At 37.9% G+C, this 21384-nt stretch overlaps 1 protein-coding gene across 1 annotated transcript; it reads left to right on the forward strand.

Annotated features, from left to right (window-relative positions):
• Window positions 1–772: 772 nt before the first annotated feature.
• LOC104401437 (transcription factor TFIIIB component B'' homolog) lies at window positions 773–18475 on the forward strand (the record flags this gene model as incomplete). Its single annotated transcript, XM_010010345.1, has 17 exons — window positions 773–989; window positions 2016–2230; window positions 3189–3576; window positions 5159–5275; window positions 5574–5610; window positions 7903–7986; window positions 8600–8822; window positions 9730–9887; window positions 10080–10221; window positions 10814–10994; window positions 11851–11911; window positions 13395–13581; window positions 14140–14356; window positions 15234–15276; window positions 16164–16458; window positions 17738–17978; window positions 18347–18475. Coding segments are annotated over 17 exons (2935 nt in total), but the record flags the coding sequence as incomplete, so codon positions are not given.
• Window positions 18476–21384: the final 2909 nt, after the last annotated feature.

The following is a 21384-nucleotide window of genomic DNA, read 5'->3' on the forward strand; positions in this document are numbered from 1 at the left end:
ATACTGTATTATACTTTAGTTCTTATCTTAACCTGTGGGATTTACATTCTTTTGATTTTCCTCCCCATCCCTCTGGGAGCTGGAGGGAGGGAAAAAGGGGCGAAGCAAGCGAACGTGTGTGGTTCTGAGTTACTGGCTGGGCTTAAACCATGACAGTCCCCTATGAGAATGTATGTGGAGATAGTGCTGAAGCCTTCCTGAAGCCAAAGTAGCCACTATCTACTGCTCTTCTTTAATCTATTGAGACAGTCATTTAATCATAAAAGGTTAATAGGTTGGTTAAGCATGTCTTCCTCATTGTAAATCTATGCTGACTATTCTTAAGTGACCTCTGTTTTTGTGTGTCTGAAAGTGGTTTCCAGGATTAGTTGTTCCATCACTTTCCCAGGGACTGATCTGTAGTTACCTGGATCCTCCTTCTTGCCATTTCCTGAGACAAGAGTTTAAAAGCCCAAGATTTCTGTCTTGCTGATCTGAATGTGCTTCAGCAGATGTAAGAATTTAATCCTGTTTAAAAGCAGTAGTACGACTTCTTAATGTTGTTTTCCTTCAAAAAGGTTTTACTGAAATAATCAGAAAGGCTCAGTACTGTAGAAAAGCAAGTTGTCTGCCTTTCATACTGTTTTTTTTTCTTCCTTTCTTTTTTTTTAACTTCACCAACTAAACAAATAAAAGTGCAGAACAGGATTTCTCATATTTGGTAGCAAGCCAGGCTTGTAGAGTGTGTGTTTTGTAGTTCCTGAGAAGTAAAATTTGAAAAATATTTTTGTAGGTCCAACAATAAACTAAGTTCTGGAGAAGAAAGTAAACAGAGTGATACAAAAACTTTGTATCAAGTGAATGAATCCCCTTGTCACTCAAGGCCAAACCTAATGAGAGTTATTAGAAAAAGGGGTTACCCTGAAGAAAGTGAAAACAGAGAAGAGGACAACTCTGATAACAGAAATGCAGAAGAGTGTTTGATTTTAGAAAAAACAAGTGTATCAGTGGTAAGTGCTGATCTTGTGTTTTGAGCCAATTTATCTCTCAGTTCTTGTGTTTAAGTTCTAAGAAACACAGGTGGTGCAGAAATCCAATGTATGACTGGGAAAGTTTAATACGATTTTTTTTTTTTTTTCTAAATTCACTATTGGAAATGATGCTGAATAAATGGACTTCGAATCTGTGGAAACATTTAATGTACGCTATTGTCTTTGGGTTTAGAATTTATGTCGTCAGAAGTCTGCATTATCAGAAATACATGCGTACACTGTTACAAGTTAATTTAATAACTTTTATTTATTGAACAACGGAAATTAAGGCAGCTGTCTAACATCAGATACTACCTAAAATCCATATAAGTATACTTACAAGTTGAAGCGTATGTGAACAAAGTTCAGATCTTCCTCTGCTTAAGTTTGCTCAACAGGTCTAACCTAGCCCAGATTAGTTCCTTCTCTGTCTAACTTTGCAATAATTGAACCAAGTTTATCTGCTGTTCCTTATTTTCTAGATGGGTAACTAAAATCTCACAGTTAACATAATATTTTTGCCCTGTAGTTATAATTGGCAGGACTGTGCTTGCTGATGATTTTTGTGTTTGGGGATATGTTTCTGTGTGTGTGTTTTGATTAATATTTAGATACTCTTCTGTAAACTGTTGTAGTTTTTTCTTCCGAATTTGATCCCAGAGCAGAAAATATTTTTTTCTTTCCTTTAGATTATTCTTTAATGGGTAGTTTTAGAAAATTATTCATCTTTACAGCTTCTGAAGAGTTGCTGCTCTTGATGAGCTGAGCATGACCTTGATCTGTTAACAAACAGCAGCTCTGGCATTATAGGTAATACCATCTAATGACGCTTCTGCTAGAGAGCCCAAAATTAAAGAAAATGAGGAAAAAAGACCTAAACTATCAGAGATGATAGCCAGCCATGTTTTCAAGAACCTTAAATTTAGTTATTTTAATCTTTTTGTCCTCAAAACCAGTTCACGTTGTTTGGCACTTAATATGGCAGTAATTGTCTCCTCCATTCAGCTAAAATCTAGTAACACAGTGGAAACTGCATCATTCTCGGAGACTACAAGAAAACACAATTTTACAGACTCTGTTGGAGAAGCATCTTGTAAAAGAATGAGGCAGGATAGTAGACTCCAGTCTCCAGAGGTATCATCAGAGAGTGAAAGTCAAGTAGAACAAGAAGATTCTCAGCTTTCTGCCCCGAAGGAAAAAAAATCAGACAATCTCACAAGGTAAAACAACTAATTTTTGCTTGTAACCTCAACTTACTGGTTTTGGCTTTTGTTTTAAAAATGTAATTATCAGCCATTATTTTGCAGTGTGCTACATGAGTGCATGCAGGATGTCAGTCATTGTCTTTCATCTGAAGTCTACCAGATGCATGCAGGTTTCCCTATGTCTCTTACCCTGCATGCATGCTTATAAAATGGACATAGCAAGTACTCCTACCAATCCATCCTAGGTCTATCTGTGGTTTCAACAGGAATGAAAGACTTTCTAGTACCAGTATTTGGGGCACAGGGATTGTGGGATTAATCTAAACAAACTCTGTGGAAATGTCCTCTGCTGCTATTTATTTCGCCTTCATAACAGTTTATCAAGGAGGATGTTTTTTGGTGGAAGTTTGGAATTACTTCTGGTACTCAAAGTGGTGGTGCTCATCATTTTGAGGAGGGAAACAGCAGCCGATGAGGGAAGAGACTGCTGTCTGAGAAACTGGAGCAGATAATTAGTTATCTAACAGTTCTAGTTTCTAGACATTAGTCTGCTCAGCTGAAGTGGGACAGTTTGGGGCTCCTAGTACAGCTTTAGCAAAAGAGAACTGGAAGCGTTCCCATGAGATAAAAAGCATTTGACTTACACATCCCTCAAAATGAAAATTAATTTATGCTTTTCTAATCAAAGAATTCTGTATCTTGTAAATATAATTGTGCAGATTTCCAAAGCTCTGAGACTCTGTAATACAGATTTACAATTAATATTTTGTGCATACATGGAGAAATTAGGATTTCTGATTAAAGGGTACATGGATGCATTTTTGTCACGTTACATTAGGAAGTAAACAGATTGTACTGTTGGTCACAGTGATGCCTTTTTATTATTTGAGTTTGTTTTGATTTGTAGTACCCCTTTGTTTGAAATGTGTTGGACTCTGTTGTTTTTTAAACATGCTTTTGTCCTTTACTTTAGAAGGCAGTCCAGGAGGCCAGCAAAACGGATAGCGCTGCCAAAACATGTCTCTGAGCTAAGAACTGCTGCCTCTTCTTCCTCTGAATGTGAGGCTGATTGCAGTGAGAAGGGGAATCAAAGGCAAGAAGTTAAACTGAGTGTTACTAGAGGCAAAAGTCTGAAAACTGTACATAGAAAGAAATCCGTGAAGGAGCACAGAAGTTCAAAGATAACCTTGGTGACCCTCCGGGCTTCTCAAGAGGAGGAGGAGGAGGCAGATGACTTTGAGCCTGATGATGAAGATGGATACTTTGCACCCGAAGAAGTGAACAAAGCTCCAGTGTTTGTTCCTATAGGTCTTCGATCTCCAAAACCTGTTCCTGTTCAGATAGAGGAAACCATGGAGGAGGTATCATGTAGCTGTGTTCTGCATGTGTACTTTTGTTTTGATTGCTTAAAAAGCTTTTATTCTAATAGAATCTCAGAATAATTGGGTATTATCTCCGTTTAGTTCAAGTTGTTAAGAATGGCACTGAGAGTAGCAGGGATGTCACCTGGCACATGGTTTTGAACAGAATACTACATCAGTCTGAGGTCCAGTTATCAAGAGTTACATGTTTTTTGTCTTTCTGGACAATTTGCAGAGTTGGAAATTTAAGCCTAGAGTGCAGGCCCGTGTTTTAATTATGCTCTTAGACTAGAATAGAACTCAATATTGTTAGACTGTAGAAAGACTTGGTATCACATCTAGCAAGACCAGTCACTAGAGAGGAATTGGCATACTTGTTATCGGGGAACTATTTAGGTTTGGGACTCTGTTCAAGGCCTTTGAAGGGGATTGTGTTCAGAGGTTTAGATGTTTTTCTACTCTTTTTCCCTATCTTTGCTTTTTTTGGCCCTTCTAGCTTGTCTTATCTCAGTGATATGTCTTCACAGCTTTTTTTTTTAATTTTTGCTTTACTCTAAATCTGTTTATCTGACCTGTTCAATTCACATCTTAGGTCTTCATCACTACTTCTTTCCACTCACTCCAGTTCTTTTTGCTTACTGGAAAAAGAGATATTTTCCTCTAATTGAAATCTTGATTTTTTTAATCTTTTTTTTTTTTTTTTTTTTTTTTTTTTGTCTAGTGAATTTATCACACTGTTTCTTTCTCTTGGTGAAAGAGCAAAAGAATTTAAAGCTTAGTCAAAACACCAAGGGTGACTCTAGAGTAATAATGGACAGTAAAGTTACTGCACAGAAAGTTTTGCTGAATCCTTTCATTTCAAAGATGTGGAATATGTATCATGTGTGTTTCCTGATTTAACGCATAGGAGCCAAGAGTACTAGTAAGGAAGGAATATGGTTAGATACCTGAGGACTCAGCTGATGTCAAGTTTAAATAGATCACTGGAAAGTATCTGTAAAAAGTGCAAGCCTTTGAAAGCTGTTCAGATTGAGCAACATTTTCCTAAGAACCTCACTAGAAATATCATAAACTTTCAATTCCTTGTTCCTGAAAATATCAAGTGTCTGAAGCTCTCAGTGAAAAGACAGTGTTAAAGAAGAAGGATAATAAAAAAATACAGGTAAAATAATGGGGGGGTTGGGAAGATGTGTATTCCCTAGTCTGTCTTTGGAAAAAGGCTGAGCTGTTTTTCCTTCCTGAAGACTTAAAAAGCAGAAAAAATATGAAAACTAGCAAAACCCATTTGAAGTAAACAGCCATCATGAAAGACCTCAGCTGCATAACTTAGTCTGGTGGAATAATAAGCAAGTAAACTCAAGGTCTTAGGTTGTCTCTACAAGCAGCACTACCAGTGCTGCCTCCTGTTCATACAGCTGCTGCCTTCTTAAATCAGAAGGTGTGTAGTGTAAGACTGGATTTTTGGGAAGAATCCCACTAAATGTTTAAGATGTACTAATTATATGTGGTTTATAAAAACTTGCATTTGGCATATTTTCTTTTGGGCTGAGGAACTGAAATACTTTTAAAATTATTTTTACAGCTGGAGATACCTGTGAATATACCAGATGTGCAGGTGGCTACTGATGCTGAAAGTCTCTCTCGTGCATCTGTACAGCCACTGGCACAAAGTGAGGAAAAAGTAAGCACCTCAATGGCAGTAAGAATGCTTTTTGGTTGTTTTTTTTGTTGTTGTTTCATAGCACATATAAAGTGCCTGTGCCTGATTGCCTTTTCTGCTTTTAACAGTATAGCTTAATAGACTCTTAACCTGTCCCATACAGATATAGGGACACAGCTATGAAAAAACTATGTAAATGAACATTGTTAGCCTTTAAAATACACGTTCAAAGCAAGGGTAAACTTTGGACAGAGAATTTACCTGTAATTTAAGTGTGTAATTAGAATTGTGCATTCATCTTATATAGGACTTTAATACTGTTTTTCTTTGATTTAAGGAAACAACCATACATGAAAATCCAGAGGTGGACAAAGGTAGGTGTGAAACAATATTGTTAATATCTTTCCCATTAACTTGTTACCAGTATGTAGTTACTCTTGTTGGAAGTTTTGAGGTTTATATATCTTATTAAAAATACCTGCTCATGAGATACTAGATACTTGTATATTTTGGAGGAGATTTAAACTATTTTCTTTCTATTCTCTGTCAAGTATGGGGACCAACCATTGCCAGGTTATGTTTCCTGGGGTCAGAATTGCCTTTTGCCATCTACCTCTTTCCTGTGCCGTAGTAGTTGTCCACAGGTTGCTTACTTGCCACTTGCTTAATGTGTGACTGAGTAATACAATGATTGGGCAGATTTGTAGCTTTGTCAGCTCTGTGGTCTCTGACCTTAATATCCTAAATCTGTAAAATAGCATGTGTGACAGACTGTGATCAGAGTCTTCTAGAAGCGCATATTCTTTCCATGTGGGATTTTACAAACTCTTATGGATCTATTGATTTTTAGAATAGCTTTCAAATTTTAAATACATTCTCTATACATCTTCCTAGATTGAGTAGGCCTACTGTCTTACTTGAAGGAGGGGAAGCCTACTTTGTTCTTTCAATTAATTTCAGTACTATAGTTTTGGAAGATGGAAATGTTTTATGAGTATGAATATGGTAGGCAAAGGGATGTACTCTGGAGAGTGAATTAGGAGTTGGGAGTCTAAATTGGGATATGGATTAACACTATAGGTTAGGCATTTCAGTGATTAAACTGTTACTGATTCCCACCTCCCCTGCTCTCCCAATCCTCTTCCTCAACAGAATGAGGGGAGAAAAATAAAATGAAAAGTCTCTTGTGCTGAGATAAAGACAAGGAGACCACTTACCAAAATGACTCAACTTGGGGAAAACTAATTTAATCTGTTGCCAATCAAAATAGAATAGGATGGTGAGAAACAGGTCAAAACCAAAAAAGCAACTTTCTCTTCCTGCCGCCTTAGGCTCAACTTCACACCTTCATTTCCAACTTCTCTGACTCTTTTCCCCCAAGAAGTGCAGGGCAAAGGGGAATAAGGGTTACAGTCGGTTCCTAACAATTTCTGCTGCTTCTTCCTCCTCATGGTCTTCCCCTGCCCCAGTGTGGGTCCTTGTTACAGGGTAGGGTCCTTCAAGATAAATCGGCTCCATCAGGGGTCCTCTATAGGATGCAGCTGCTTCAGGGAATAGTTACCTGCTCCAGCAAGGTCTCCTCCACAGATTGCAGAAGAATGTCTGCTCCCACACATGGAGCACCCCCTCCACTCCTTCCTTACTGCCCGGGATTCAGCTTTAACAGTTACTTTTCTCCTTCCTAGTAGCTGGCACAGGGCTGTGTTTTGGCTTCAGTCTGAGAACAGTGCTGATAACACACCAATGTTTTAGTTATCGCTGTGCAGCGCTTACCCTGATCAAAGACTGGTTTAGTCTCATGCTCTGGCCTGAGGAGGGGCACAAAAACCTGGGAGTGAGCAGAGACAGGACACCTGACCCAAACTGGCCAAACGGGTATTCCATACCACAGCTCGTCATGCTCAGTGTATAAACTCGGGGGAATCACCTGGAAGGCCCAGATCACTGCTTGGATCAGGCTGGGTATTGGTCGGCAGGTGGTGAGCAATTTCAATGTGCATCGCTTGTGCTGACGGTATTTTCTCCTTTCCCTTTTTAGTTTTATATTCTCTCCCCTTGTTATTTCCCTTAGTAGTAGTAAAGGTAGTAGTTTTGTATTATACGTTAGTTACTGGACTGTTCTTATCTCAACCTGTGGGGTTACATTCTTTCGATTCCCCTCCACATCCCACCCAGAGGGAGGGGGGAAGGAGAGGAGGGTGAGTGAGTGGCTGCATGGTGCTGAGTTACCAGCTGGGCTTGAACCATGAGACTTAATCACAGGGCTGTTTCTGACACTTTTCTCCTCACTCTTCACTGCTGTGCAACATTTTCCCCTTTCTTAAATGTGTTTCCAAAGGTGCCACTGTCTTGGCTGGCAGGCTTGGTTGTCTCTTGTGATGGAGTCAGTTGGAATCAGCTGTGTCCAGAGCAGCCCCTATGCTGCAAACACCTTAACCATGTGTACCAAGTACACCATTAAAGGCAATAATGCTGCTGATCAGGTTTTTTACAATAGTTCTAATTTAGTGGATGAGAATTGCTGTCTCTCTCCAAGCATCTTGGTCTATGAATGGCAACAATTAAAAAAAATACATACTTCACTATACTGATGATACTGTCAAACAAATAAATGGATTTGTGGTTCATGTGCTTGTGACTTTTAACATGTGTGTACAACTTTGCAGGAATTAATGATGGAAGCACTGAAGCTGCTATGACTTTACTTGCAATGGGTGATCCAATGTTCCAGTTAAAAACAAGCACTGAAGGTATGACCTGATTTATGGGACAAAGCCTTGCTTGTACTTTGAGTCCATGTAAGAAGGGATGGAGTAGTGGCTGTATAGCTCTTCCATGTGTTGCTGCATAGCAAGGTCAAGAAGCTTTTAGCCCTACTGAATTGTAATGCATACTGAGACTAGGCAATGTAGCTTGGCTGGAAAAAGTAAGGCACCTTACTAGAAAAATGTTTCTGAGACCTGGTTTAGGAAGGACGTGTTTGAATTAAGGTGGTCGTGTAAATAGGGCAAAAGAAAGTAATCAGGCTTCAATGACCATAACTATCAGTCATATTTTCAGGCCTTTAACCTGAAAGATAGCTTTTTCTGTCTTAACTAGCTACCACACCTGAGTTCAGTCTCTTCTTTTTCTGTAGTCTTCTATTTAGATCCGATCTGCTTTCATTGGTTGAATGCTAGTTTCTGCCTATCGAAAGTGTGGACTTAGGACTGTATTTACCTGGGATTTGAATTTGCATCTTTGGAGAATGCAGACTTTGTTAAATGAGATTTGAAGTTGAATATCTGTGAAACAGCTTTATGTATGTGCCAAACCTGAGTCTTTTAAATTATGTTTTTCTATTATGTTTCTTTTTCTAACCAGAACAAACACATGCGTTACCTACTCAAGATGAGTTGGACGTGGCCAGTAGTGCTGCCTGCTCCAGACAAGATAGAACTTCTAGTCAGGGTTTACTTTCTTCAGACACTTCTACCAAGGAATTGGTCCCTTCTGAGGATGGAAGCAACATTAACGTAGAGGATCAAAGAACTGGCACAAGAACAGATGTCAAAGAACATTTTGAGAAAAATGCTAAAGATACCAGGTTAAATTACTCCTTCATTTTCTTTAGGGACAGAAGTCTTCTCACTTTGCTTACTTCTGCTAAGTTTATTTTTATTGAATTGCAAGCAGCCTTGCTTTAGCAAAGGTTTCTCAGTATATGTAATTCAGTATATAATCTAAAAAACTCCTCTTGTCTCTTTCTTACAACTTTCGTGAGACACTGTTACATAATTTTGCCGATGTAGAACTTGTTCTTTACTCCTGAACTTAAGTTTACTCGGGTGGGGAGAAAGGAATATTCAAATTTAGTTGCTATGGATCACTGTTAATTACCAAGCTCATTTTCCTAAAGTACAGCTAATCAGGCCAAGGGAACTTGCTTATGTGTCACTGCTGCTGTGGGATGTATATCAAAGATTTAGAGCAGAGATGGCTAGGAGCTGGTTGATCTTCTATCATTTTGTCATGCTTTTTGTCTTTTAACTTTGCCCAAGCATTTGTGAATGTTGAAACAGCTTGATGGAACGTCTTTTCAGAACTGGTGATCATGTACTATTTAAAGGATTGCTGTAACAAACTATCAGGTTATACTCCACTGAAAAATTATAATCAAAGATAAACTATTTTAAATCCAGTGGTTCTTCTATTATAACCAGAACTTTCTACTGTCTGATTGGCATTACATTTCTGATCTTCTCATGTTTTTTAAGAATCTCAATTACTTGTTTTTTCTGTAGGTAGGAAACATCTTGGTTGACAACATACCTGACTTTTCCAATTCCCAAATTCTCTTTCTTTTCTGTTCTGCCAAATAGTCTTCTATCTCCTCTGCAGCCTGTATTTCAGCTCTTCATTGTCTCATCTACTCCATCTCTCTTATTTCTTCTCTGCACTAACTGTCAAAAATCAGGAACTGTATTGATGGCATTTTTCCTTTTCACCTGCAGTGGTAGCTCTTTGCCTACGGTGAATAGTGTGAGCCTGACACAAGGCAGGCTCTTGGAGCCTGAGCCAGCCTTAGGAATATTGAGGTCCAATGAAAACCTAAGTCAGAAGTCACTTAATACAAATGTACTTGTGGAACAACTAGAGCAAATTCAAAGTGGTAAGCCTCCTTCTTATCCTGGGGTTAATAATTTTGTAGTGTGTTTATACATGCGCATCTATATATATAGGCATTTTAATATACAAAAGCTTATATAAAAATATATAAATATAAATATATATATGTACATATATATACACATGCATGCACACAAAAAAATACTAATTGAATTTTCATCCTTATGTATCTTAGAGTCTACAACACTGAGAGGTACTGCGGAAATGCAGAAGGTGGAACTAGAGGAGGTCAGGCCAGCTGCAGATGATTCTTTGGTTTTTCATGACTTTGCAACCAGAAGTATGGAACTTAACAAGCAAGCAGACAAAATTGAGAGGTAGGAAGAATCATCAGTGGATACTGGCTTTATTCCTGAAGTCTCTGAAAAATGTGCAGCTGAAGCGCATATGTAGTATGTGTCTGTGATGGAAACAGACATCCAGATATTGTGCTTACAGACATTGTGTGTGTTTATGTACATAAGTGTACAGTATAGACTGTTATTTTAAGGGGTTTCTCTCTGGTCCTACAGCTCTTAGAGGCAAAAACATTAACTTCTGTTTGCTGTTTCAGGACTTAGTAATCACTTTGCTGCTTGATTGTCTCCCATAAAACTGCATCTGAAAGGAAATGCTAAGGAGTTGATCAATTTAGAAATGTTAATGAGCTTGTAAGGCATCCTGCTTGGTCATGCTTTTTCTAATAAGATCTCAATTAGCTATGTTAGGAAGGCTTTTTCCTGAAATAGTTTATTTAGACTTGTTCGAACATTACGCATTCTGTTCAGTAGAATGATCTAGTATTTAAACAGGTGACCTGTTTCTCTGTAACTACATGAGCTTCATATTAAGTATGTAATTGTACAGAATTTATCCCATGCACAGACCATGTCAAACTGATTTTAAATTAACTAGATATATACCTTACAGAACACAAAAAGAGATGAGAGATGCTTGTGGAAAATCAGAAGCATTAAGAACTACATCACCAACACCTGAAAAATCTCACCTTGTACTAGAGCATTGTCCAAATCAGAGTTCTGTGGATGGACTTCCTGAGCAAAATCCTTATCCTCCAGAGCACAATATATGCACAATCAACTTTAGTGAGGTAAAGAACCCCATTTAATTACACTCTAGAAGTGTCCAGTTTCTGAAATCCTGTAGAGGAAGAGGTTTTACATGGAAATGTACTCTCCCATTTTAAATACCTGGAACTTCAGCTGGTGAATTAAACTTTCTTTTTTTGCAAAGGCATAACCAAACTTAATTTTTTGGACAACTTTAATCTTTGCAAGCCTCAGTTTATAGCATTTCAGCAATAAGTGATAAATAAATGTTAGCAAAACTTTGGGCAATTTTTTAAAGAGTTTTGATGGAAGAAGTTACCTAGAACTTGTGTTCATTCAGTATGATCTCTGTTGCAACCTGTTGATGTGTCAAGACTGATCTAATGGTAGAACAAGGTACAAGAATGATTTGGGTCTTACAGGACTAGCAGAGAGTGTGAGAAGAGGCTACTTGCAGTAGAGTATACCTGGTTTTAGCAAAGGTACCTGCCATAAGAAGGAAGGAATGGATGGGTTGCAGAGCTTGGTGTTTTTCTTTGGCACTCAGTCATTTTGTAATGGTTGGTGGCATTTGCTTTCTGAGTGCCACTGAGCAATTTATTGTGTGAGTCATCTCTGACAGAGTTGTGCTGTAGGAAGTATAAATTTATTTTGACAAACCATCAATACAGACGATGAGCTGCATATAAATTTTTATATTGCCCAAGTGTTTCGTGTCCTTGTCAGGCTAGTATCCTTCAACCTAGCATAGCTAGAAGTAAAAGCTGACAAATGTAATTATGATGATGTCATTAGATATTTTGGCTCTTCAGCATTTGACATGCTTTGTTTCTTTCCTGTTTTCTTGAGTTATTTCTCAGGTTTATTAACATTTTATTTCAACTGTGTTATTTCTAGAATGAAGCTTGTGCTCAGGATGATCAACAACAATGCATAAGCAGAACAGAAGAGACTTCAGGTATAATGTGCTAATATTCCAAGTTAGCAAAAGCCCACAGTGGTGTATCTTGCGGTTACACAAAGGAAAAAAACCAAATTCTCATTTACATGATTTAAAAATTTATTTAATTAATAAAAACAATGACCCCCAGTGCATTCCCCTCCCTAGCCTCTTACTAAATTTTGTTAGTGCAAACCAGGCTTGTGAACTTTTTGAATAGCACTTCATTAAGTTTAAATATCAGTGAAAGGAAAATTTCTTGCTCTCTCCTCCCTGCTGTGAGCTCCTGCTGCTTAACTCGTGCTAGGTTTAGCAGTTGTTAGAGCCTTTATGAGCCTCTGACTCACTTATCCATCAAAAGTTGGATGTCACAGAGTGAGAGAACCTGTGTTGTTTTCCACTGGTTTAGTGAACTATAGTGGCTTATGGTGTTGTCAAGTGTCAGAGTTGTGTGAATACAAGGGATGGACTGTGCAAGTGTGGATCAGGGGAGGAAGAAGAATTGGGGAAGAAAAAAGATGGCAACCAGACTTTCCTCCTTCTAGCTGTAGTGAGTCAGCAGATTAATGCCTATCTGATTAGATGTGATGAAGGAAATGAAGGTGATGGCTTCTTTTCCCTAGACCAAATTGAAAGGGAGCTGTATGGGAAAATCACTGTGTGAAAAGCCCAGAATACATACTTTACATAGAAACTGCAGTCTGAAGTTGTAAATCCTGAGCATGTCTGAAAGATGGGGCTAATACTTCTTAGACATCTATTGTTATGCTCTGTTACTGCAAGGATCTTGCAACAGCATCTTAAATCATCTTTAATTAGATGAAGAACCACAGTTGAGTTCAGTTTGAAATAACAGCAGCTTTATATCAAGAATGGAATCTGTCTTAAGTAATGGTGCTGCAGTGTTTTCTATCTTTTGAAAACTTTACAAATGTTCTCACCTTAAATTTGTTATAATGGATGGGAGTAGTCACACATCTGTTGACTAAATAATTTATATTCTTCATTTATTAAATTCAAGACTATACTTCTCAGGTCCTCTTCTGCAAGCCTGCAGTAAGGGGAAAAAGCCTTTTGTTTACCATCAAAACAGCAGACTCCTGCCATTTAAAGAAGTAACAATACCTGACAGTTGCAATTAAAGACAGAGGAACATTTGACCACCATTACACAAGTTAAATTAAACTGCAAATTGTTCTTTAATGTCAGAACACCCATTAAAAAGGCTCCATTTCTATTAGGCGTTTTTAATATTCTTAATTCTGAGCAGTAATCAGGATTCCACTGCAATGAATAGGCTCCGGGGGTTACGATGTGTATCTCATCTATGAAGAAAGGAAGCATATTGTCTCAAGAATATCCCACTGCCTTTTTCCATGGAGAAATGAGTGCCTAAAACTTAATTACTTGGGGTAGGGAGGGCATGAAGAGAACAGTGTAATTTCAAACTTGAGTAACAGATTTTTGTTATTCTGTTATTTCCCTGAAAAAATGATAGTAGTGAACAATGATCACAGATGTCCAGAGGAGGAACAGACATTCATTTTAACCTTGGTGGAAATCCCAGCTGATTCAAAAGAGTTTGATGCATCTGTTTTGCTGGAACAAACTTCAGAACCATTACTACCAGCCCCGATACTTATCAGCCCAATAAATGCAAGGGAAACAAGTGTGACTGAAGTGGAGAGGTAAATGCTTTATTCTTGAGTAAAGCGAAATATTTTTTTGTGAACCTTGTTTGTTTCCTAAATGTGCATTACAGATTAGAACTTCTCAAGTACATCTTCTGTCTCACTGTTCCCTTCTGCTTTACCCTATCTCCCTAGTCTGCTGCTCCCCTAGATGACTTGCTGTCTTTTGAGACCATACTGGGGAGTGGAGGACGGTGTGGGAGCACGGGAGTAAAGATTCAACCGTGCATATAAATAATACTGTGTTGTAGGATCTCCTAGGGCACTTAATCACTTGTCTTATTTTTACATTCTATGAAAATATCAAGTACAATTCAAATAGAACAGTTTCTAAAAGTAATGAGATTGAATTATGACTAGAAAAACTCAAATTTCTAACTCAAAATAACACAGAAAAATGTTTCTCGGTACTAAATAGTACATTTGAAATTAGTATTAGATATTAAGCAAGAAAGAGTATCACCATAGATCCATGTGTAATTTATATACAGAAATGTTATAGAAAGTAAATTCGGGCTTTTGTACAGTCACACTAATGACTTCTTATATATTCAGCATTAGTTCATCAACAGCTGCAGCTGATGAATTTACTGCACCTTTAAACAGCAGTGTGGAAACTGAACACATAGAGGGTGCATCAGTAGAGCCTGTCCCGGATTTGCAGACAACGCAAAAAAGGTCAGCTGCTGACCTTGAAGAGAATAATTTTCCTCCTGCCAAGAAAATTCTCTCTAGTGTTGTAGTAGAAGATAACTTGGAAACCACTTATGAGGTGAGCTCATAATTTGGTAAATGAGTCTTCATGCATAGTGTAGATGAATAAAATGTAATAAGGCATCCTAATTTTAGTGGTGTCACTTGTGTAAAAATGTGCTGCCCGTACAACTTAAAGAAAATCGGCACTCACAGATTGCTTTTTAGTTTGCACTCCACAACAATTTGGGGAGTGTTAATTTAATATCAATTTTTCTCAAGAATTTATAAGCTCTCGGGTTTTATTCCTAGGCTTCCTAGTAGGCAGACTGGTTATGTGTCTGTCTTGGTTCATTCACTACAGCCTTTCCAACAATGACTGCAGGAGGGAGAACTCCGGGTGGTTATAGGATGACTGGCAGACTGTCTAGGTTCACTGAAGGATGTTATGTTTCCTCATGGTGTCTGTTACTTCACGAGGAAGTTGTTAGATATATTCCTATCTATTTTTAACATCACAAGTATTAGTTTAAAAGAACAAGCTGCAAATAAAAACTAGGCAGCATGTTTCCAGCTTCCCTCTGTGCTTTTAGAATATGACCAGGCTTATGGCAGTGACTACCACTGCTTTTGCGAGTAGCTAAGATTGTGTAGTATATCTGGGTGAAGGAATGGGTGATAATTCCCTACATGATTCAGAGAGCTTTTCTAGGAAGGACTGGATAACAAGCCTCTTCATTGATCTCTTATCTTGACATCCTTAAGTCATTTGTCATAACACCTTGAAAAGGAAATGAATTAAGTGATGAATGATACTGTACTGAAGATGTAGTCTTCTGTATCACTCCTGTTGTTAGAACTGTACATGCATGATATGTCTATATCAGCTTTCATTTTCTCTTATATTTTGAGAAAAAAAAAGACAAATAACTTTTCTCTTTCTTTTTAAAATACAGAGTTATTCAATTAAATCCACAAATGCTCCAACAGTAACTTCAGGTAGGTATATTTAAACTAGTAAAAGAAAGTATAATGAACGTAAATGCTTAATAAATCACAGTTTAATGCTGCTGTTGTGCTAAATAGTCCTCTCTGATGCTATCTAACTTGAAAATAGAAACAAATTTACCCTAATACCACCATTCCATGTTTTTTGGCATGAACTACGTGTGTTGGATTGTATAACTGTTAAGTTAATAATGGTTTTAAAAACATTGCTGTAGCTAGTCTGTTTGTGAAATCTGGGAGATTTTTGGGGCTAAACATATCTTCTCTTAAGCTAGTATTTCCACCTGTTGGAGGCATTAACTGATACTTTAACTGTACTAATTTTTTAAGCAAAATAATTCCTGTTTTATTTTGTCTTAAAAAAAAAAAAAAGGCACAAAATATAACTGTTTGAAAACCTTGTCTGCCTCTGAAGAACCAGGGGGAAAGCAGTATTGCTGACAAAACAGTCTTCAATGAGCCTGTGAAGTGTTTGGCAAACTGCTTTTTGGCCCTGAGAAAGCCTTTAAGGTGTAATTGTAGAAGCTTAAACTGCTAGATGACTCGATTAAGTCCAGTGGTATGCTGAAAAGGATGTGTGTGTGTGTGTGCTTTAAGACCACATTTCTACCAGCTTTTTCAGCTCTTTTGCAATAACATCTGTGAGATCTTACAGAGTTTAAAAGAAGACCATGAACTTTTAATCCTTAGTGGGGAGTTCAGAAAATAAAACTACCAAAGGAAAAAAAAAAACCAAACCCAAAACAACAAACCAGAAATCATCCCTTCTCTTGTAATGGTGCAAGCCTTCTTAACATCACACGCGTCTTTTGGGCTCTTGTGTTAGCCCGGAGGTTAAGTAACTGAAGTCTTTAAATGACTCTCCGCTACTTTTACAGGGAATCCTTTTCAAAAGACAGAGGCTTCAGTAAAAGAAAAAGTACCTGACTCTGTGTTGGTGTCTGAATCTATGTCACCACTGGCTGACAGGAGCCAGCTTGAGACTTTGGAGAACTGGGGAAAAGCACCACTTGAGGATTCAGCATCCAAACAGAAAGAGGAAGTAGTGTCTATTTTGTCCTCTAACAGAAAAGCAGAAATAAGTGGACAATGGAAGCAGGGGGATGTGCATGAAGCTGGACAGTTGGAACATACTGGAAGCCTAGCACCATCTTCAAAAACTCCATTACTCAGGTATTTATGCAATGTTTTGTTGGCCTTTCCTGTAAAAAAAGGACCATTTTTCCGTATTGAGAGTTTTGTATCCTTTTCCCACTTAGTATTACGTGAAGTGCAGTACCACTGTTTATGACCTATATGGCTAGAGTCACAGTATCTATCCTCTTCAGCAAATTAGAAAGAAACAAATTGTCTGCTTTGAAATTTTAATTATTCTTTAAGTGAGCAGATTGACCGAGGGACACTACTGAAGTATCTTATGTCTACTTTAGGCACTGACAGATGCCTCTTGTGAGGCAGACATCAGTTGGCTATGATACAGATTTAGAATAATTGTTGTTTTCCTAAGCTCAGTCTAACATTGTGATATATACACCCATGTATTTGTTTTGATTTTTGTCCTTCTGCCAATAAGATTTGTTACTGGTATGGTATGCAGCACACAGGATTTTTAGGACTAACTTAAGATATGTCATATCCCCAAAGGAGTTTGAATCGTGACAGCTCAGAGAATACTCCTTTTGTCTAACCATCTGATTGTGGATGTTTTTAATATATCTTTCTATAATGTTTCTAAGTGTTTTGAGTTCCTGCTCTCTGTTGCTCACTGAAGTTGACTTTGGTGTGGTGCTCCATTGGTCTCTTCTGATGCTGTCATTTACTCTTTCATTATGCTTGTGTGAGTACCAAAACTGGTTATTTGTACTGGGACTTCCACAGCAATTGGGGTGACAATGCACTGACATCAGAATCCTTGCCTTTAAGTTTACTAAGTTGTAAACTCTTAACAACATAAAAAGCTGATACTCTGTGTACCTCTAAGTGTGCTAGTACTAGGTATGAAGCTGTTAATGGGTTGCAGCAGGCAGTCTGCTCTGGCCCCATCCTTGGGAATCATGTTTCTTTTTCCATTGATTACATGAAGGATGCTCTTTTCTGTTTGTTCTTTAGCAGTATCTCTCAATTCCTTTCGTAACTTCTTTCTGAAGATGTGGTAGCTTGTTACAGGCTCTGCTTTAGTAGCAAATAGTACGTTCCTGTTCTCAGGTTTGGAGATTGTTGAGCGTCTCTGCAACTCTTCAATAAAATCTTGTGACAGAATATTCAATAATCCAAAAGCATTTCTCAGAATTACTTTTTGGGGTTTTTTTTTCCTTAGATTTTTTCATGGATGTCAGAGGTGTGTGTTTGTTTCCTGTGTAATGAGTTGGACTCTTGTAGTAATGTATATATCTTCCATTCATGGAGCAATCCTATTATATGCTGACTTTTTTTTTTTTTTTTGTTTGAGCAGGCATGGACGAAAACCTTTGGGATTTTTATCTTTAATTTGCACAAAAAGTAGTTCTGAAACTGCAGAAAATTCCAAAAGGAGTAGAGGGAAGATCCCAAAACCTCGGCTTGTAACTCCAAAGCGAAACCTAAAAAACCACACTCCATCCCCGAAGGATGACAGGGAATCTTGTTCTCTTCCCTCTACAAGTACATCATCATCTGTGGAGTATGAGCATATAGCTGCTGATGCTGCAGTTATGGTATGTGTTTACCTTTGAATGCCCTTGCATTTTTGAGATGTGAAGAACAAATAATTAGTTATTTCAGGGGCAGGTAGGTGGTATGTAGTGTTCATGTTTTGAGATCCTTGTCCTGGTGACTTGTGCTTGTCTTGGAAACTTAAAAGGGAAGTGAGCTGTTTTTTCTCTGCAAGTATGAATATGTGTTTACTGTATTCAGTAAACACTGAATTTTTGGATAACCTTCCTATCTAAATTGGAAGCTCAAGTGCATATGTGTGTGTGTGTGTGTGTGTGTGTGTGTGTGTGTGTGTGTGTGTGTACACATATACATACATACACACAAACAGATTAAGACTGTTAAGAGGAGCTTTTTCTCTTTGTATTAGGTTCCAAGTAACAAGCCATCTGAGAAGCCACCCCTTTGTGCTAAAGGTCAAGAGAAGGAAGAAGAGCCAACCAGAATCTCTGAGTATTTTTTCAGTGATATCTTTATGGAAGTGGATGATTCAGAATAGCAAGTCAGCTTTATAAAAACCTAGGATCTGAGAATATAATGCAACAAGAAAAGAGTATTTTTTTCAAAGTTCTTATGTCGATTATGCCACACTTAATGTAATCCAAGCTATTTTTAATTCCATAGAGATGAAAGGTATTTCTTCTGAAGCAACCTGGATACTTTTAAGATGTTGACATAATCTAAAGCTCTACATTGATGTCATTGTACCAGAGCAGCACCTGCTGGCTTGTAGTTTCACTTTAGATGCTGATAATGGATGCATGACTATCTTCAAGAAAGTGCAATGAAAAAATGCTTAATTTTTGTTGCAAGCTTCCCTTTGAATTTTAATGCTAAAGCTTGTGGTACTGGCTGTACAAGTTCTTTACTTCTTTTTGTGAAGTATGTTATGTTAGTGTGTTAGAAGGAGGAATGAACCTTTTATCTATAGTGTAATCTTCATAGATCAAGATGCAAATACTGGAAGTAGCGTAGTAAATACATAGATATGTTCAGCACTGCAGGTATTTTTATTAGCATCTTCAAATCATGTATTTTTATAAGGGTTTTTAACCATGTGAATTAAAAGATCCTAACCGAAAATCCGGATAGGTTTAGTTCCTTAAAAATGTATTGAGAACAACTGGAAAAACACAACTTATTGAAAATGCTGCGCAGTGTTAATCTTTGCGGCTGTCCTGTTGGCGTGGAAGGAAGAGGTTAATGTTTCCTAGTATAAATCCTGATTTCCTTCTAAATACGAAAACAAGGGGATAAATACCATTTCTTTTCTTTGGTTTTATGTGTAGGTGTTCATGTATCTGCTGACTTCCTTGGTTTCCCTTGTGCAAAGTAGTGCAAAGTGGTAGGATTTAAACCATGATTATACAATGTGGTTGCTTTGAGGATTTGCTACTTTGAAGGAGTAGAATTTGAATGGTTTTCCTCATGTTGCATGTCTGCTTGTACTGTAACTCACTATAAAAATGCTGATGTAGCTTTATGATTTTTTACTTGCCTCATCAAGAAGATTGTCTTGTTGAGACAACTAGGCTCATGCAGTCTCAAAGTCAGATCACAGGTCATTCACAGATTCAGTACTTATTCTGAAACTCCTTCTTACACAAAAATGAGTGTGGAGAATTAAGTAGTCTTTATTTTTCTCCTGTTACTTCATACCAGCAGGTACTTTTGCAAAACAAATGATTTATTGTTAAACTGATGTTTAAATGGTATTGTGCTCTCAAGGAGCATAACAAAGAAACCTACCTTCAGTTGGACTGGATAACCAGTTACTGGCAAAGATTTTCATATAAGTAGTTTAAATACTTTTGAGACTGCTTGCCTTTTCAGAAAGCAAGGCTTCTGAAGGAACCTTTGAAAGTTTGTCAATGAGGAAGAATACACAGAAAAGCTATTGTTACTGCAAATTGCTACATTAGCAGGCCTCTGTCAATCAAATGGGTCTAGCTGCAGTATCTTCTTGAGGTGATAAAAAAGGGACTAACAGTCCCAGTATAAAGTAACTTACTTGAAAGCATACTGTCAACCCCCCTCACCACCCAGAAGACCCCAAAAACACTCATCACCAACAGTTTCTGTTCACATAGGATCTTGTGCTTTGCCTAATCCATTTAACTTGAAATGCTTATCTAAATATTGTCTTACTTGTAAACATTATGAAATAGATTGATCTATACATAAAGGGCCATGTATTGTATATCTTGCAGATATTATTTTATGTAAGCAAGTGTTAGATTCCAGATACATGTGGCATGTTTAAATCACTTGCACTTGTAAGAGACTAAAACAGATTTGTGGGGAGTCACTATAGAATAATTGCCCTAAATACTTTGAGGTGATAACCATTCCACATTTAGTTGTGTACATTTTAGCTTGCATCCTTATTACAAGACAAAAGACAACCCAGCTATTTCATTACTAAAATTTAAGGTGCCTTATCTACCTGTTAATTGGGGCTACACACTTTTTTTTTCCCTGCAGTAAGTCACATGCACTTTGTTAGAGGGTTTGTTTGGGTTTGGTTTTTTTTTTAAAAAACAAATTTAATTTGAATAGAGGTAAGACAACTTTGTGTTCTAGTTGTGTATGAAAGTTTTATAATGGTGAAGGAGGTAAGAAAAGGTTGAAATCTCAATCCCTATTAGTTTAGCATTTCTACAAAGATGTGGCATTAGACTGCTTTGCTTAGAGTTGTCCAACACCCTGTATCATTGCTTATAACCTTTCTGTTTCAAAGAAAGTAGTCATATTCTCTGTGTGAATTATGTGAATAAATTATTTTATATTGCCTCTGTTTCCATTTCTTGGAATAGCATTTGCAGTTTTTAAATGCTCACAGGTATAGTAAGTTAACAAAACTGTTGGCTAAATGGATGGCTGAAGCTCTGACTGCAGCGCTTGGGGTGCAGACGGTGGTAAGAGACTAAGTACATTTGAACCCGGGCTGTGTGGTGGGTTTCTCTGGTTTTGGGTATGTTTTAGCCTAATTTACTTGGTGTCTAACTTCGTAGTGTTTTCTCTTTGTAAATACAAAATAAAACTGGAATGCTGGAAAACAGCAAAGCTTTCACACGAGGAAGAATAAAAAATAAACGATGTGCCACTCTTACTGTAGCATCTCAGCCGTTCTGCAGGTAATGACAAAAGGGCCAGGGCTCTCCGGGGGTGTGCACAAGTGTGTAATCCCGTCTGGGAACAAAAGTCTGCCAGTGGGAGTTCTTCAGCGTTGTCTTGCAGCCGGGGCCGATGGGGAGCTTGCGCTGGCCTGTCGCCGACTGGCAAAGGGAAAGGCTTTTGTGTTGTACGAGTCTGGTTCTCTCATTCCGCTCTATACCCCACGGCCGGCAGGACGGGGCACTGCGGGCAACGACGCTACGGCCCGGCCCGGCCCCGGGGCCCCGCTCT

The sequence above is a fragment of the Nestor notabilis genome, unplaced genomic scaffold, assembly GCF_000696875.1.
Source record: "Nestor notabilis isolate BGI_N333 unplaced genomic scaffold, ASM69687v1 scaffold10822, whole genome shotgun sequence".
Classification (NCBI taxonomy): Eukaryota; Metazoa; Chordata; class Aves; order Psittaciformes; family Psittacidae; genus Nestor; species Nestor notabilis.